At 39.8% G+C, this 18,148-nt stretch overlaps 1 protein-coding gene across 1 annotated transcript in view; it reads right to left on the bottom strand.

Moving 5' to 3' along the window:
- The window catches only part of LOC107297431 (partitioning defective 6 homolog gamma-like), a 30,768-nt gene extending 29,361 nt beyond the window's left edge, over positions 1 to 1,407 (bottom strand). Inside the window, exon 1 of the mRNA XM_015826798.1 lies at positions 1,293 to 1,407. Within this exon, the coding sequence (XP_015682284.1) occupies positions 1,293 to 1,364 (72 nt within the window). The 5' untranslated portion in view covers positions 1,365 to 1,407. The remainder of the gene's footprint in view (positions 1 to 1,292) is intronic.
- Positions 1,408 to 18,148: the final 16,741 nt, after the last annotated feature.

Raw genomic sequence — 18,148 nt, 5'->3', positions numbered from 1 at the left:
ACATATGTTTCAGATATACCTGATTTATGGTTCCTTATACACCCATTGGCACTGGGCAGGCCTGGATCAAGAGGCAGAGGCAGCAAAAGCAGGCTCGGCTTCATTTCAGGATCCCCCAAAGTGCTCAACTTATAAAGCTTTTGGGGGAAAGTACACAGAGACACAACACACACACACACAAACTGTAAAAAGATCAGGATGCCGTCTAAGCCAGCCTCTTCTCATCTTTCCAGACCACCGCAAGTTCGGAGAAACGATTCCCTTTTCTCTCTCCCCCCCCCCCTTCCAATAAAGGAGAAGGGAGAAAGTTTCACTGGATAATCAGGCAGCTCCGGGGAAGGGGGGGGGGGAGAGAGAGAGAGAAAGACAAGGATGCAACAAAGACGAGGATGCAACTTTCCCAAACAAGTTGAAACACGACGGGCGAACGAGTCCGCGGCGCTGAAGACAGGCAAGGCGGCAGTAAAAAAAAAAAAAAAAATGCCAGGCGAAGGTTGCCTTGAAACATCGGGAGGGCCCCAAAAAATGGGATTTTAATTGCAGGCTGAACCGACGTCGGTTTAAAAAGAATTGAATTGAACCGCCGCCACTGGCGAAAAGAAGACGCGAAGGGGCGAAGGGAGAGAAGTGGGCGGTCGGGACGGGGGGGGGNCGAGCGAGCCTAACGTGCCTGGCCGATCGCCTCGCCGCCTTCTCTCGGAGTCGAACTCGCGCGCTCCCTTTTGTTATGAACAGCCCACCAGCCAGAAACGTGCCACGGTCACCGCCGGGCTCTGCTCAAAAACAGGCAACCCCAAGCCAGCGCCTTGGGTACACCGGCCTCCAGAACCGAGACTCAATATTCACAACAGAAAAAAAAAGAAGAAAAAAACCCCCAAATAGCCCGAAGATCACGGAAGAAGTTGCCACAGGAGCATTTATTATTTTTTTTTTAAATCGTTATGGATGAAAAAAAAAAAGGGAGAAATCGATATCATCCTAAGTAGGCGGGGGCGAGAGAGAGAGAGAGGGGGGGGGCGAAATTTGATATCCCTTTCTTAAATCGAAAGCAGAGACTTTAAAAAAAGAAAAAAAGTTGCTGCCCGAAGTAAGTTTTTTCTTCTTTCAAGCGGAGAGTTAAAGGGGGGTGAAAGTCAAAACAAGAGAAGGCAGGAGAGACTTCATTCATTTAATAAAAAAAAAAAGGGGGGGGGGAAGGGAGGAAGGAAGGAAGGTGGGAAAAAAAGGTGCCCGGAGAGAAGAAACGGGAGAGGTTTTAATTCAGACGAGAAGCAAGTGTGTGTGGTCCTTACCTTGCTTTTCACTTCCACCGCGCTATAACCGAAATACCGCAGACTCTGCGATTTATTAAAACTCCGATTCATTTTCTTTGCCCCCGCTAAATAACCCCCCGTCTTTCTCCTCCTCTTCGCCCCCCCTCAAGAAGGGCTGCAAGATCCACCGCCTCCGTGAGAAACTGCCACTCGGGCAGCCGTTTGTAAAAGGCTGCCTCGACCCCTGGAATGTAACTTCTTCGGAACGCTCAGCCTCCCAAGATTCTTTTACTTTCCCCCGGCGCGTTAATCTCAACGCCCGCCTAGCTCGGCTCTCCGGGCTTCTGGTTGTTACAATCGCTTTCAGGCAAGCTCGCAACGCGCCTCTGACTCAATAGGAAGGCGGCCTCAGGACGTAGCCAGCCCCGCCTCCCCACCAACCTCCTCCCTTTAAGCTCTGCCCGTTTCAAACGCAGGAGCGAGTTCCCCCCCCGAGCCACCAGAGGGCGCGCGCCGTGCTTTTTGCGGTTAATGACATAATTTGTCAGCTAACGACCTAATTGGCTGCTTAGCGGCTTATAATGGGCTGTATCGTAAAGAGGCCTTTAAAAAGCCCGGCTATATTAATTGCTGCGAAGAGACTTTTTTTTTTTTAAAGCAAGGATCTCGAAACTTGACAACTTTAAGACTTGTGGAGTTTTAACTCCCAGAATTTCCCAGCCCGGTATATGCTGGCTGGGGAATTCTGGGAGTTGAAGTCCACAAGTCTTAAAGTTGCTAAATTTGGAGACTCCCGTTTTAAAGCATACCCACAGGTCTGTTGTTGTTTGGCTAGGGTTTTGTTTGTGTGAAGAAGGTGAAAAGTATCCACGTATTGCAACTTTTATTTCAAACCTTTTTAGAGTGTTACATTTGAATTAGGGAAAATAGCTCCAGATGATACAAATAAAGGAGTAAGTCACACTTACAAAGTGCAAAGTATCCTATTTTCAAATTAACGCAAGCTTGATTCTAATATTATCTGAGAGGGGCAGACTTGTATGGATTAACTGCATTCGCGAAATTCAAATTTATTTATTTATTTATTTATTTATTAAATTTATATACCGCCCTATCTCCCTTACGGGACTCAGGACGGTGAACAGGCGATACTAAAAACCACAATAATAAATAAATAATTTCTATGCTAAAATCAAATTAAATGACAGGCCTGTTCTAAAAACACCCCATACAAAACCCCCACTAAAACATAATCAAACTTAATCAAACTACGCCAGGCCGGCCGCACGGAATAGATGGGCCTTCAGGGCTCGGCGAAAAAGGCGCAGGTCCGCAACTGTACGTAGGTCGGGGGGTAGGTCATTCCAGAGGGCAGGAGCCCTATCTGTATAACAACAATTCTTGTTGTTATACAGATAGTCCTTGACTTATGACCACAATTGAGCCCAAAATTTCTGTTGCTAAGTGAGACATTTGTTAAGTGAGTTTTGCCCCACTTTACAACTTTTCTTGCCTCAGTTGTTAAGTGAATCCCTGCAATTGTTAAATTAGTAACACAGTTAAGGGTATCCAGCTTTCCCATTGACTTTGTCAGGTCGCAAAAGATGATCACATGACTCCAGGACACTGAATTTTCCAGTCCAGTATACGGTGGCTGGGGAATTCTGGGAGTTGAAGTCCACAACCCTTAAAGTTGCTAAATTTGGAGACTCCCGTTTTAAAGCATACCCACAGATCTGTTGTTGTTTGGCTACGGTTTTGTTTGTGTTAAGAAGGTGAAAAGTATCCACGTATTGCAACTTTTATTTCAAACCTTTTTAGAGTGTGGGTGTGTATTTTCTAGAGATGCATTTGGGCCAATCCAATTCCCTAGCTCCTAGCTGTCTGAGGAAATCCTGATTTTCTCCATTTTGCTAAAAACCTTAAAGGAACAAAACAAAACTGCAATGTGTGAGAGGGGGAGAATTTCCATATGGATGCTTAGATTACTATATGCAGATGAAGCATAATATTACATGCTATTTATAGCATTATTTATTTAAAAGTATGGACGGCGAATTCAGTCATCAGAGACTGAAACAAAATTTAGAATACAATGCACATATTTACATCCATTAGGGAAAATAGCTCCAGATGATACAAATAAAGGAGTAAGTCACACTTACAAAGTGCAAAGTATCCTATTTTCAAATTAACGCAAGCTTGATTCTAATATTATCTGAGAGGGGCAGACTTGTATGGATTAACTGCATTCACGAAATTCAAATTCTTGTTGTTATACAGATAGTCCTTGACTTATGACCACAATTGAGCCCAAAATTTCTGTTGCTAAGTGAGACATTTGTTAAGTGAGTTTTGCCCCACTTTACAACTTTTCTTGCCTCAGTTGTTAAGTGAATCCCTGCAATTGTTAAATTAGTAACACAGTTGTTAAGGGTATCCAGCTTCCCCACTGACTTTGTCAGGTCGCAAAAGATAATCACATGACTCCAAGACACTGCAACTGTCCTAAAAATGAGTCAGGTGCCAAGCTTCTAAAATTTGATCACGTGACCACGGGGATATTGCTATCGTCAATGCTGTTGTAACTTCAAACTGTCGCTAAATGAACTGTTGTAGGTTGAGGATTACCTGTATAAATAATAACTCTGGGGACCCCTGAGCAGTGCTGAGAGTGTGAGGCTAGGGAAGGGAGCATTTGATTTTTCTTTTTCTGCCACTATTTTAACACATACAGATATGCCTCCAGAATTACCATGACATTTTAAAGAAAGTCTGGTGCTGATGGGGATTTCTCTTTAAATGAAGATACTGTACATAACTGTTTCAGAGAAACAGCTGTTATTCTGACACTGCACTGGCACAGGAAGAAGACAAGAAAAGGTTTTGGAGAAAACCTTTTGCTTGTTCAGCATAACTGATACGGTACTGTAAGATTTTGCAATGTGGTTTTTTTTTGGCAGAGGATGTCATGATAAGTTTACAACACTGGTTTTCACCTACATGTACTGTAACTTTGAGTGCAATGTTGCCCTTGATCTAGTTGTGACCTTGGTCTTTCCACATCTGGGTTCCCAGGATTATGACAGAAGACACTGGTGCCAATTTTGAATCATCCAATGTCTCAATTGTCTTACAAATTCACACACAGTCATCTTGAGATTTTTTTTCTGCATTAGATCATAGTAAACAGATATATAGACAAAGTGTTTGGAATACGAATTTTCAATGGGAAGAAAAAAATGCACAATGTGACAATTGGACTCTTGGTAGATTCATGCAACAAATTGAAAACAAAAGGGGCAGGCTTGGATCACAACTCTTTATCTGCCATCTTAGCTATCTGGATCACCCCGTGCTTCTTACTGCATTCTTACTATTACATTAAGAACCTTGCATTCTTACCTGAATTGCCCTCTGGCCACAAAGATGAGATGATGATGATGGTAACAACGATGGGAGAGGGGCACTACATATATTGCCTTGAGTGCCCTGAATATATATTACATGCTAGTATGGTCCAGATTTTCCAAATCAGATATACTTCAGATTAATTCTACTTTCAATTCAGATGTGTTGGACTTCTCAATCAACATTCTCAAAAGGAATTACAGCAAAATTGGACATACCTGCTATAGTGCCTTCAAGATTGTTAGTGTGATATCCATGAAATGTGCACAATACGGTTTGACATTAGGCTATACTGTAGGGAGCTACATTTATCTGCAATAGAAGCCATATTAGGGCTACCTCAATCAATGAATTCTGTTCAAATGTTTCCAGAGTATGGTCCACATCTCCAGGGCTTGTATTTGTATGGGTTTTGCTAACATACAGACTGTAGTAGCCGTTCCTTCTGCTGGACATAGAAAGGTTTGGTCTTTTTAAAATGAACTCTGGAGCAGTCTGTGGAGCAAGGCTTGGAAAAGCACACAGCTGCCATTGTTCTCCATCATTTCTGATTTAACCTTCAAGTCTCTAAGGAATTGGTGAAGGTCACAAAAGGAAAGAGAAGACCATTGCTTTCAAAAACATTTCATTTTATATAGAAATAAGTATAGGTAAACACATCTGGCCAGGAACTTTCAATCTTTTAAAAGTCCTGTTTTCTCTATGGTGCAAAGTCAACTCTCTCTTCAAGTTACAGAATGCAGACTTTAAATTTGCTGCATCCGTATTTCAGGCATTTTAATGAAGATATTCGTTGTTTGTAATAATAATCTTAATGCTTTACTATATATATCAGAGACTGTGGCAGAGAGACGTATGTGCATTTTATAGTCTATCTGGGACATTATATTTCTTTTGGATTTATTTTCTTCTTACCAATTTCCCTGTTGTTGCTTACTCATGACCCCAGGCATTTCTGTATTTTATTCACCACTAAATGCTTGTAATTTAATATTTAAAGTTAAAAAAAAAATATTACATTTTTACCTTTTCTTTTTAAAAAAACTGCTTTTGTTTATTTGCTGCGAGATTGGTTTATCTTCCAAATGGAGGAAGAAAGGGCTGAATCTTCTAGTCAGGCCTTCTACCTAGCCAGAAGGTGGCATTGTTGAACTTTCTTTCTTTCTTTCTTTCTTTCTTTCTTTCTTTCTTTCTTTCTTTCTTTCTTTCTTTCTTTCTTTCTTTCTTTCTTTCTTTCTCATTTTTACCTTTGTATTACCAAAAAAGGCAATACAGGATGTGAGAACCCTACCACTCTTATACACAAAAATTAGAGAGTAGACACCAGGTGAGACTTTCATAGAAAACGGTTGGCAGCAATAGGAGTTAACAAATCGATACCTCAAAGCAGGAGGCAGTACTAGGCGATCTCTGGGGTTGGAAGTTTGGGACCTCCAACTTTCCATCTGTAGGCCCAACTGTCTTCAGACAAAGAGCTGAAAGCCTCTGGAACACAAACTAGAGGTAGTCCACGTCTTACAGCTACAACTGAGCCCAAAATTTCTGTTGCTAAGAGAGACCGCTTTAACTGAGTTTTGCCCCATTTTACAACCTTTCTTGCCGCAGTTAAGTGAATCACTGCAGTTGTTAAGCAAGTGACCTGGTTGTTAATCTGAATCTGGCTTCCCCTTTGATTTTGCTGGTCAGGAGGTCGCAAAAGGCGATCATACGACCCCGGGACACTGTAACCGTCATAAATAAGAGCCAATTGCCAAGCGTCTGAACGTTGATCACATGGGGATGTGGCAACAATCACAAAATGGTCATAGGTCACTTTTTTCAGTGCTGTTGTATCTTCAAACGGTCACTAAACAAATGGTTCCAAGGACAGGACTGCCTGTACTTCCATTTCCACTCTTAAAAACGTTCCTACACTCTCTTTCCCCCAGACACGATTACGTTGCTGAAATTAGGCCATTTTGCAATTGAATTTTTATAGTGTGATCTTGGGCCATGGGATGCATGTAGAGGAATTATAAAGGAAAATGAGAGTCTTATGCTGATCCTACTCCTAGCCTTTATCTTGCTAAAAATTCACTCAGCAATACGCAAAATAATTAAATGAAAGCCTGCGGCCACTTTTTGTAATGTCACTAACCTTCCAATGATTAGTGGCTCTCCAAGTGAACAGATGAGTAAATTGTGCCCCTAAACTCTGGAAAGGTTAACCTGTTGCTAAAAGCCATTTAGTGCTCCTCAACTCCCTTAAACCGAACAGTAGCCTCATGTCTTACACCTCAATTGCACAACTATCTCCAGCTCTCTGCTTCCATCATTCATTTCTTTGCAATGGTATCTTTAACCCTGCTACTTTTATTTTCTCAGCAGTTCCTCTCTTATTTCTCCTGTTTTTGATTAGTAGATAGGGATGTCACGTTCCTTTAACATCTTTAAGGCAGTTTCATCAACTTTGATTGGCTTCTCTTTTTGTTTTAGGAGAAGGAGAACGAAGAGAAGGATGTCTAAACATGTGGTCAGTAGATCCATCAGAAAGAAGCAGACAGAGAAACCAATTTTGTCATATTAGATTTCTGAAAGAGAAATCACGGTCTATTATATTTAACAAAACAGCTTCAATTCTAAGCACATTTGCCCTCTGAATTTGGTCATGCTTATTGTGATGTGTTAATTTTCAAGTGAGCTTGCTTTGGACAGTGACCTTGTTTTAATTGTTACAATTTGTCCTTCCTTAATTAACTATAGAGTAGAAAAGTGGAAGAATTAACTTCTTGTTGTAAAAGATTAGGTAATTTCCCGAGTTCATCTAAAGAAGACATCATGCCTACCTTCCCACTTCAAATATTTGCCTTTTAATCGGATATCTCAAAGAATCCTTGCATGCAGTGATACCTGTGGTGTGTGTGTGTGTTTTAAAAAATCAAGATAGCTGCTATAACTGTGTGATCAATGCCTGCAAATTTTGATTGTGTAGTCATGGCTGCCATCTTTTGATTGTTCGCCCCACATTGCTATATGAAAATTTTAATGCCAAACCTCAGCAATTTACATTAGATTTTCAATAGCTACAGGGAAAATAAGAACGAGGGGGCAGAGTACAGAATATACTTCTACAGTTAGAAATACAGCGTCTTCATCCCTCCCCTGACACAATACTCAACCAGATAGTACCATTGCCTCTGCCAGCAGTACATAACGTTCAAATATTTGTTCATTGGGAACGATACGCAGCCCAAGCCACAGCAGACCACTGCTGCTCATCCTGATGGTTTGTTTATTAGTGTAGGTTCAGCCTTCAATTATCTTACAAAGATCCAAGCACTGTTAATTTGTCTATGTGCTGCTTGCAAGCTACAGAAAGTATATTTGAAAAATCCTCATTTATTATATTTATGTCATGCTTTTCTTCTGGGAGTTCAAGATAATATGTGTGGGAGCTTCCCCTCATTTGGTCCTGAGGACAAAAGCCAGGGTGATAGGTTGGGCTAAGAGGTAGTGATTAGTCCAAAGTCAATCTGTGAGCTCCATGGTCTCGTGGATCCAGTCCAAAACCCTAATCACTGCCAAAGTTGCTTAATGATTCCCAGACTTCCTTTGTTTTGCTCCTATCCTTTATGATTGTTTTCATATATATGCTGAAGAAAGGAGTGGCAGCAGAAAGCAAAGAGAAAGAAAAATAGAGTAAAAAATTTCCCTCTGTCCTAGAAAACTGAATAAATAGGGCCTTTAGTCTACTCTAGGTTATCTTTGTAGGGAGAAAGATGATCAGTATTGTGCTGAATAGCTATACCTATTTATCTTCATCATTGTTATCATCATCATCACCCTCATGATCACTACCATCATCATCCATCATCACTATAATTTTATTATGGTCATTAACCTTGCACTAGAGGAGATCAACACAAAATATTCTGCAAAATAGACTGGGATTTTTTTTTTAACATTTTGGAAGAAGGCAGTAGCAAACCATGTCTATATTCCAGCCAAGAAAAGTACATGCAAAGTTCCATCAAGTCACCAGTAGTCAAGCTCACTCTGAAATAGACTTTATTCTTCAAGAGCATCTAATTCAAACAAATCTATAAAGCAAATTGACTTTGGATTGGGCTGTATATTGAGAGATGCTACTAATTGTTTCATGCTTTATAATCAAAAAGTATTTTTTCCAAAAACATTTAGACATATTTTTATAGGGGGCACCTTATTTCATAGCTAGTAAACAGTCATAGCAAATAACACTTATAATCAGGACATTTTTGTTTCTTTTTCCTTACGAGCTCTCCTGTGTTTTTCTGGTTCGAGCAGTAAAAATGGAAAAGTGTTTTAATTTTAGGGTATTGACAACAGAATTCCTGGATGCATTTCTTACAATTAAGTCTTTGCCAGCCTCAGTAAATTCAATAGGATTGCAGTATACATTTAGAGTTCTGATATCATTCCTTAATGTATCCAACCCTTATAAATTATTTGGTAAACCAATACATTGTTTCCATTATTTCCCATGGTCTAAATCCTGTGGATTTGTAGGCATAAGTTGACTTGTATTTGTGTACTTGTTAAGTGTATTTCATATATTTTTATTATTCTGTCTCTTCTTCTATTCCTCCCACCCCTTCTTATTATTATCCCAGTATTCTTCTATCATTCTTATTGGGGTTCATTGTTGGTCCAATACTGAGTTTCAGTGTTGGGTTAATGCTCATTCAAAAAAATGTGGTATAACCTACCACATTGTTTTCAAAATGTAGCTGTCCCCCCCCCCCCATTTAACTCCTTCCTAATTCTCTTTCACTCAATGATTCTCCTCCATCTTCCAATTTCAGGCAAGGATAGGAGAATGGGTAGACACCTTGGAGATACATTTTTTTATGCTTTGGAGTAGCAGTTTTAGAGAGCACACAACAAGGAGATACAGAAAAGATTGAGAATACTGTAATAATGAAAACACAATTAAAAGGTGGGGTGATTCTGTATGTTTGCATTTTTGTGATCTTATCTACTTTGTAGGGATGGCAGTTCTGTCTGGATTTACTTTTAGGTAGGCGAGTGCTCTGAGGAATATTGGCTTTCTAATCCTTCTGATAAATCAGGCAGCCTCTTGCACTGCCAGACAAACTATCCTAGCGCAATAGGAATTCGGAATTTATTTCTAAGGTAGTAAAAAAAATAGGAGGTGTTTGTTAACATCTCTTCAAACTAGCAGATTTTACTAAAAGGCATCAGCATTTCATGAACTGGAGCTCACTTCACCAAATCCAATGATGAACGATTTAAATTGGGATGAGGTAGGGAGGAAAGGGTGTAGTAATAGAGAGAGGGTTTGGTTATCAGATGCAGGTTACACGCAAGACAGCTTCCATGTGCTATATCACAGAGGTCCCCAACCTTGGCAACTTTAAGACTTGTGGACTTCAACTCCCAGAATTCTTCAGCCAGCTTGGCTGGCTGAGGAATTCTGGGAGTTGAAGTCCACAAGTCTTAAAGTTGCCAAGGTTGGAGACCCCTGCTATATCAGTTAACAATTGTGATGCGCTAAGTGACTTTCTGAAATCATCTGAAATTTTCATGTCTCTAAGTTACTTCATCTAGCAGCCTCTGACTTGTGATGATGAAATTTCTTTATTCTAAAGCAGCTTCTCTGAGATCTGTAAGGGAGCATCGTGGGAGAATGAAACGCTCCATTATCTTGGTCCTTGTTTTGAGTTACTGTGTCAAATTTGTAATTCTTTTTCTTGTTCGGGGAATCCAGAGGGTCATGGCTGGCAGATGATGGCATATGTCACATTTGAGGAAGGGCTGGAGCTTCCAATCTTGTGTATGAAGTTGTTGGAAAAGCAACCTAGAACTAGGGAGAAATTTTCCTGACATTTAGAACAATTAACCAGTGGAACAACTTGCCTCCAGAAGTTGTGAATGCTCCAACACTGGAAGTTTTTAAAAAGAGACTGGGCAGCCATTTGTCTGAAATGGTATAAGGGTTTCCTGCCTGAACAGGGGGCTGGACTAGAAGACCTCCAAGGTCCCTTCCAACTCTGTTATTCTGTGATTGCTGAGGCTGCTGCTGATTTAAATGTGGAAGAGAAGTAGAACTTTGCATTTATAAAGAAAGCTCAATGTATAGATACAGTGGTCCTCGACTTACAACCATTCATTTGGTGACCATTCAAATTTACAACAGCACTGAAAAAAGTGTACTATGACCAGTTTTCACACTTATGACCATTGCAACATCCCTATGGTCATGTGATCAAAATCCAGGCACTTGGCAACTGAGCATCCCAAAAGTGCTTTTTCAAGAGGCAACGGGATTTTCTTGTTTTTCTCTGAAGACATTTCGCTTTTCATCCAAGAAGGTTCTTCAGCTCTGACTGTCTTCAAAGAAAAACAAGGAAGTCCAGTTGCCTCTTGAAAAAGCACCTTTGGGTCAACCATGGCCTGGGTGACTGAGAACCGCCATAGACCAGGGGTAGGCAACCTTGGCTCTTTTATGACTCGTGGACTTCAACTCCCAGAATTCCTGAGCCAGCATAGCATTGAAGTCCACGAGTCATAAAAGAGCCAAGGTTGCCTACCCCTGCCATAGACATTTGGCAACCGTTGCAGCATCCCAATGGTCGTTTGACCAAAATTTTGGCACTTGCAACTGGCATATATTTATGACAGTTGCACTGTCCCAGGGTCATGTGATCATCTTTTGTAACCTTCCCAGCTAGCTTCCAACAAGCAAAGTCAAGATTCGGTTAACAACCATATGATTCACTTAACTTCAGTGATTCGTTTAACAAACAACAACTGTGACAAAAATGATCATAAAATGGAGCGCAACTCACTTAACTGTCTTGGTTAGCATTGGAAATTTTGGGCTCAGTTGTGGTCGAGGACAACTTGTACTTGACAAAACCATGGCTGTGTGTTAGAAGACACAATTGAAAGGCTCATTGCCCCTTGTACAAGTATTGCCTGCAGGTGTCCTCCTGAAGCTTCAAGGATGTAAACCAGGTCTAAATACTGGTTTTATATGGCTTGCTAATCATAGAAGTGGATACTCAAAAACAGCCATTTCATTTCTTGGAGATATTCTTCTACATGCCCCTGAAATCAGCACACATCATTCTAAATCCTTTTAAAATGTATTGCTCAGCCCGTAATCCTGAGTCTTTGTAATATGAGATTCTCTAATCTGAAACTAATGAAGCTTCTTCAAAATAATTAAGTACTGGAAGAATTTTAGCTCTTGAGACTAAAGAGACTCAAAACTTATTAGCAAAGTAAAATTGCAGATGAATGAAGGTCTCTTTGGCATTTTTCCTTTTATGAATCGAAAAATCTATTTTGCCTTCTGTTATTGTTTTCAGTTAAGATTCTATTAAGGGAGGCACATACTCAATTCCCAAAGAATTAAGTAGCTCTTGAACACTGAACATAAAATGGACCATTGATTTCCCATATTAAACCAATGCATTTTTAACAAAGTAAACCTTTCAAGCTAATCAAAAAGCTAATGGCCTGGAGAAAAAAACTCATTTATGTGGCTTTTGAGAGCTACAATTATTCTTCCAATGTCATGTTCTGGGATTACATAAAATTAAATGCAGATTTATCCTTACATTTTCAGTTGCAAGTAAAAGAAAATGAGAATCTTTGCTTGCATGTAAGTAAAATCTTTGCTTGCATGTGTAATTAACTGCATTTTACATTCTATAATTAAATAATCCATCTTTTCCAGTCTTTTCCAGATTCCCCACTTGATGTTGTCTGGCTGTGTTAGAATTATATTGATTTCTCAATATGGGAACATAGGAAGTGAACCAGATTGGGGGAACCTTGGTTTTCATTATGAGTTACCCCAACGATCTTTTACAACTGTGTAGATAAACCAGATTGTTTCACTAATTCAGAGGTTAATATTTAGTTGAAACACTAAATTGAAATTAATTATACTCACATTCTTCCTTGCAGTCTGGTTGAAAGAGGTGCTGGGAGATCAGATCTTGAGTATGTGAACCTAAATCACACATTAATATATGTTTGAACCTAAATGCTTTATGCAGTTCCAAGAAACAGTGAAGAGATGAAAGAATTGCATTATACATATTTTTTTAAATAGAGAGTTCCAAATGCTGTCTTAAAACCTCTTGTGCTATTGCGTGGTTAATTCAAATAGTGCTTAATTAAGTACTGCCTGTTTGATCAATTAGTCTCTGTGTGGTTTAACCAACATAGTTAATATAGAAAAAATATTGGTGACTATCATTCTTTTAGGTTTGCTTTTATTTTATTAAAATTTCCCAGTAAGCTGTACACTGTGCTTCCCTCATGTATAACTATTATTTCAGTCGGTAATAATGAAGAGATATCCGGCCCATAGTTATAGTCAGCATTGTAAATGAAGAGAAAATATTTTCCCAGAACAGTCTGATTTTATTGCATTCCATACTCATGCGTGCAAGCCATCTGCTCCAAAGCCGTTTGGGTGAACATGCTTCCATTCCCATTCTATCAGTCTATCCAACTGATCATAGAAGGTGCTTTTTCAGTTGTGACATATTTGTCAGACAGAACTTAGGAATCTGGAGGTCCTCTAAAGTCATTTAAAATCACTAAAAATAAAAATTACTGAAAGAATAAAATAAAATCACTAGTCTATATACCCATGAATGCTTTTTTTTTCTGCTTCTCAACAAGAAAAATCATGCACCTTCCAGCCACTATAGTTTTACTGTATGGATTCATTATATAGAATCCGATATTTGAAATAAAGCTCCTTGGCAGACATTGTTTTTAGATTTAGATTTTGTTCTTGTGTAGATCTTGAGTTGTGTAGCTGTTGAGTTTAAATATAAGCAAAGGTTTTCACCCAAACACGTTTTGTGAATAGCAATAGCACTTGGATGTATATACCGCTTCATAGACCTTTACAGCACTTTCTGAACGGTTTACAGCAGGGGTTTTCAAACTTGGCAACTTTAAGACTTGTGGACTTCAACTCCCAGAATTCCTCAGCCAAGTTAAAGTTGCCAAGCTTGAAGACCCCTGGTTTACAGAGTCAGCATATTGCTCCCAACAATCTGGGTCCTCATTTTACCAATCTTGGGAGGAGGGAAGGCCGAGTCCATCTTGAGCCAGTCAGGATCGAATTCCTGGCTAGGGGCAGAGTCAACCTGCAATACTGCATTCTAACCAGTGGTGGGATTCAGCCAGTTCACACCAGTTCAGCAGAACCGGTAGTTAATTTTTTGTTGCCCCGGCCCAGAATGGACTTCCGGAAGCGGCATCCACACAGAGAACCGGTTGTTCACATATTGGAATCCCACCACTGATTCTAACCGTTACGCCACCATGGTTTCTTGTTTTGTGAATCCTGGGGTTCTTTCCACATTTCCATCGTTTTCACTCTCCAAGCACAAAGAACGAATTTCGGTCATTCACTCTCACCCTCACTGATACTGACCGTAGAATGCTGAGGCGTTACAAGGTAAGTCCTCGACTTACAACCATACGAATTTTGACCACGTGACCATGGGGATGCTGCATCAGTCGTAAGTGTGAAAAACGGTCATATATTACGTAGTCATTTTCATTTTCAGCTTTTGTATGTTGCTATTGTTCTGCTAGGTCAGGGATGGGCAACCTTGGCTCAGAATTCCTGAGTTGAAGTCCACGAGTCATAAAAGAGCCAAGGTTGCCTACCCCTGTGCTAGGTCATATGCTGTTTTGAGCTTACTTTTAATGAAAAGCTAATGAAAATATTAATAAACCAAAAGTTGGACAATTTGATTATTTATAACCTCTTTTTCCTATTTTCTATCCCGCCTTTTTCACATACAACTCAAAGCTGTGAACCTGTAACCTTTGGGAGGGAACTTCAATCTTGGTTTCACTTTTGATCGTGCCAATACTATGTAGCCAAATAAATATATTCTTTAAGGAAACTTTTTTGCCTTGGAGTTCTCTTTTACTGGTAACGTCTATCGGAATCATGACATTAAACCAAGACTGAAGTTCCCTCCCAAAGGTTACAATGTTACAAAGTTGAACTTCCCACCCCAGTAATATGTCATAAATCACATTCCCCAATTAACTACTTGAGCGGGCTTTCTGACGGAAGTTTCAGCCTGCCAAAATGCAATCAGCAATGACCTTGGTTCCCATAGAACAATTTATTGTTTTGACTAAGCTAAAAAATACTCATCCCCCCTCCCAGTTCTGTGGCAACTGAAAACGAAGGGGAAATGGCTTCAGCCAAATTCGTTTGTAGTGTTAACACTAATACTCATTCCTCCTCTTATTTTCTTTACAACAACTCTGTGAGGTGGTTGAGCTGAGAGAAAGTACCTGTCCTAAAGTCACTCTGCAGGTTTTTCATGCCTAAGGAGGGACTAGAACTCCTAGTCTCCAGGTTTCTAGGCCAGCACCTTAACCATTACATCAAACTAGTTTTTGGTTTTGTAATTGAATGAGCAATAATGAGACCAAAAGTAGTGTTATTTATTGAAGACATTCATATCCCAACTTTCCTAAGGATTCAGTGGTGATAGTAAAAATGCCTACCTTAAAACTGTTATTTCAAATAGCAAAAATATTTAATGACATTAAAGGCATTGATAACTATCTTAGGACTGACTGAGCACACTTGTTCGGTACAATATAAATGGCCAATAGCTGTGGCTTTCCCCTTCTCCTCCCTCTGCAAATTTCTCCAGTGAATCATGTGAAGAGAACAATAAAATGCTCAGAAGTAACAAAATGCAGATCCTGGTAGTAGCACTGCAACCCTGAGTAGTCACAGATGCATGGGATGATAGTCTACACTAGCCTGGGCTACATAAACAATCCTTCACTATTGTATTTTCAAGTCAACAGGGATCATCTTGAAAGGACGTAATTTCTCTTTGAAGTTCACATGATTGTTAATTCCAAGAAGGTAAGGTCCTTCTTAATCAATGTCAAAGCTGTTAAAATTATTGTGCCTATTGTCAGTACTGTTCTCTATTCTGTTCTTTGGATTCGTTTTCATTTTGTTTATTCTACTGCTGCATGAAACACTGGAATCTAATTTCTTTTTTCAGGATCATAAGGGAAAGCTGCCCTTTATTCTTCAGACTTTCTCTTGGTTCCTGTATCACTTCTCAAATACTTCCTGTTGAATTTCTTCTGTTTGCAGAACTACCAGTGATCGAAAACAACTTCTCTGTGGTCCTTGAACCCTTTAACCTCAGACTGCAGCCCAATAAAGAAATTCTAAAAATCAATGTCTTATTAACTCCTGCGATGTTCTAGGGGAAACCACTTTTTCTGAACTAGACACACTGTAGCTCTCTTTTATTATTTATTGGAAGCTCAGCCTATTACTTTCATGGTGGAATGCCCCATTTGAATGGTTGGAAGCAATTGTATACTGTACTTGTACGGTCTGTTGAAATTAGGGTGGATTTTTTTTTCATGGTGGTGGTATGATGGTGTTGAAGCATAGTAGCAGAACTTGGCTTTGCAAGAAGTGCCCACATTCAGTCCTAAGAATCTCCCTTCAGGGTCCTCCTATCTGTGGTCTAATTTGCACAAGGATAGCCAACTGCAATTCCAAGTAACTTTATAAACATCCCATCACTGTTGTATCATTTTGTTCTTGTAGAATCCAGTGGTAGCTCTTTTTGTGTCTCTCTGCTAGAACTGTGCAGGGTTTTGGATGCAAAGACCAAAAAAATAAAAATGCCTTAAGGCATGCACATATCACCAATCTGCAGCTCCTTAACCTAAACACATCTTTTCCTAGAAAGAGACCAGCTGAATTAAAGCTGTGCATTCAGGTGCAACTCAAGTCTCCTTGCATGCACCAATGCATCTATTTGCTTTTGACTCCGAAATTGCCCTATTGCTGCGCCACAGAAGGGATGAAATGTGATCCACAGGCATTTAAATTGAGCTGGTATTTGATGTTGAGAATTAAGTGTTGTAATTCTTCTTTGGCCAGGGAGCAGCATCAAAACCAATTTTCTATATTCCTGGATTACTTTCATGGCCAGTGATTCCAATGCACCCATGTGCAGTGAATCTTTGATCGTATAGGATTCAGTAGAAACAGCGATTTATGTTAATGCTAGGCTGCATTAACAGAGGGATAGAATCAAGATCACGTGAAGTATTAATACCACTTTACAATGCCTTGGTAAGGCCACACTTGGAATACTGCATCCAGTTTTGGTCACCACGATTTAAAAAAGATGTTGAGACTCTACAAAGAGTACACAGAAGAACAACAAAGATGATTAGGGGACTGGAGGCTAAAACATAAAAGGAACAGTTGCTGAAATTGGATATGTCTAGTTTAATGAAAAGAGGGACTAGGGGTGACATGATAGCAGTGTTCCAATATCTCAGGTTTTGCCACAAAGAAGAGGGAGTCAAGCTATTCTCCAAAGCGCCTGAAGGCAGGATAAGAAGCAACGGATGGAAACTAATCAAGGAGAGAAGCAACCTAGAACTAAGGAGAAACTTCCTGACAGTTAGAACAATTAACCAATGGAACAACCTGCCTCCAGAAGCGGTGAATGCTCCAACACTGGAAGTTTTTAAGAAGAAACTGGACAGCCATTTGTCCAAAATGGTATAGGGTTACCTGCCTGAGCAGGGGGTTGGACTTGATGACCTCTAAGGTCCCTTCCAACTTTATTATTATTATTATTAATTTAAGATTGGGATTAGAGGAAGTTAGCTGTAGCCAAGGTTTTTAAATCTAAATTCACCTAACGCAATGAGCTATGTAAAACAGCTATATTATACAAACACAAAAGGGAAGATGTCATGGAAAGTTCATTGTCTATTATTAGAACCAAAATCCTTCAAAAAATGGGTCTGTTCTAGGAACTTCTTTTCTCTTTTCATTCTGTTTTTCATCTTTCACAGGCATTGGGGTACGGAGTGGAATTTGAAGAAAATGGGCAAGGGAAGGTAATTCTGTTGTTTTTTTTAAATTCCATTTGCAGGGTTGTTAGCTTCAGTTCAGCCACCGTAACTTTTTAATTTTAAAAAAGACAGGAAATAACCTTGCAGCTGTCATTCAGCCACTGTTAGAGTACTGAAAATACTCTGCATTTTACCAAGTATTGGAGATAGTGTGCTGCCAGAGCACATGTGTAAAACTTTTCCTCAGTAAAGCAGCTTTCTGGATCAACTATGTCATTAGTACATAGCCGCACATTGATTGTTTACTGGAAAAAATCCCAGTTTAAATTGGCTGCTACATGTAGACAGCTTGCAAATGTGTGTTAACAGACCGTTCCACACTACTGTGGCGCGCTTGTGCAAAAGGCTCCAAATTTCTATCAGAATGTATTGCTTACACCGGAAAGTCCACTCACAGCTGAGAAGTAACCAATAAATAAAGCAGTACCAGCCTCTTTCCTGTGTCAAAGGGAAGTGCCTTTGCTTATATCTCCCATCATCTCCAGCAGGCACAATCTTGTTAGCTTGGCATGATGAGGGTG

The sequence above is a fragment of the Protobothrops mucrosquamatus genome, unplaced genomic scaffold (assembly GCF_001527695.2).
Source record: "Protobothrops mucrosquamatus isolate PMUCROS unplaced genomic scaffold, P.Mucros_1.0 scaffold_212, whole genome shotgun sequence".
Taxonomy (NCBI): domain Eukaryota; kingdom Metazoa; phylum Chordata; class Lepidosauria; order Squamata; family Viperidae; genus Protobothrops; species Protobothrops mucrosquamatus.
The sequence above is the reverse complement of the archived record's forward strand: the minus strand, read 5'-3'. Positions and strand labels throughout refer to the sequence as shown.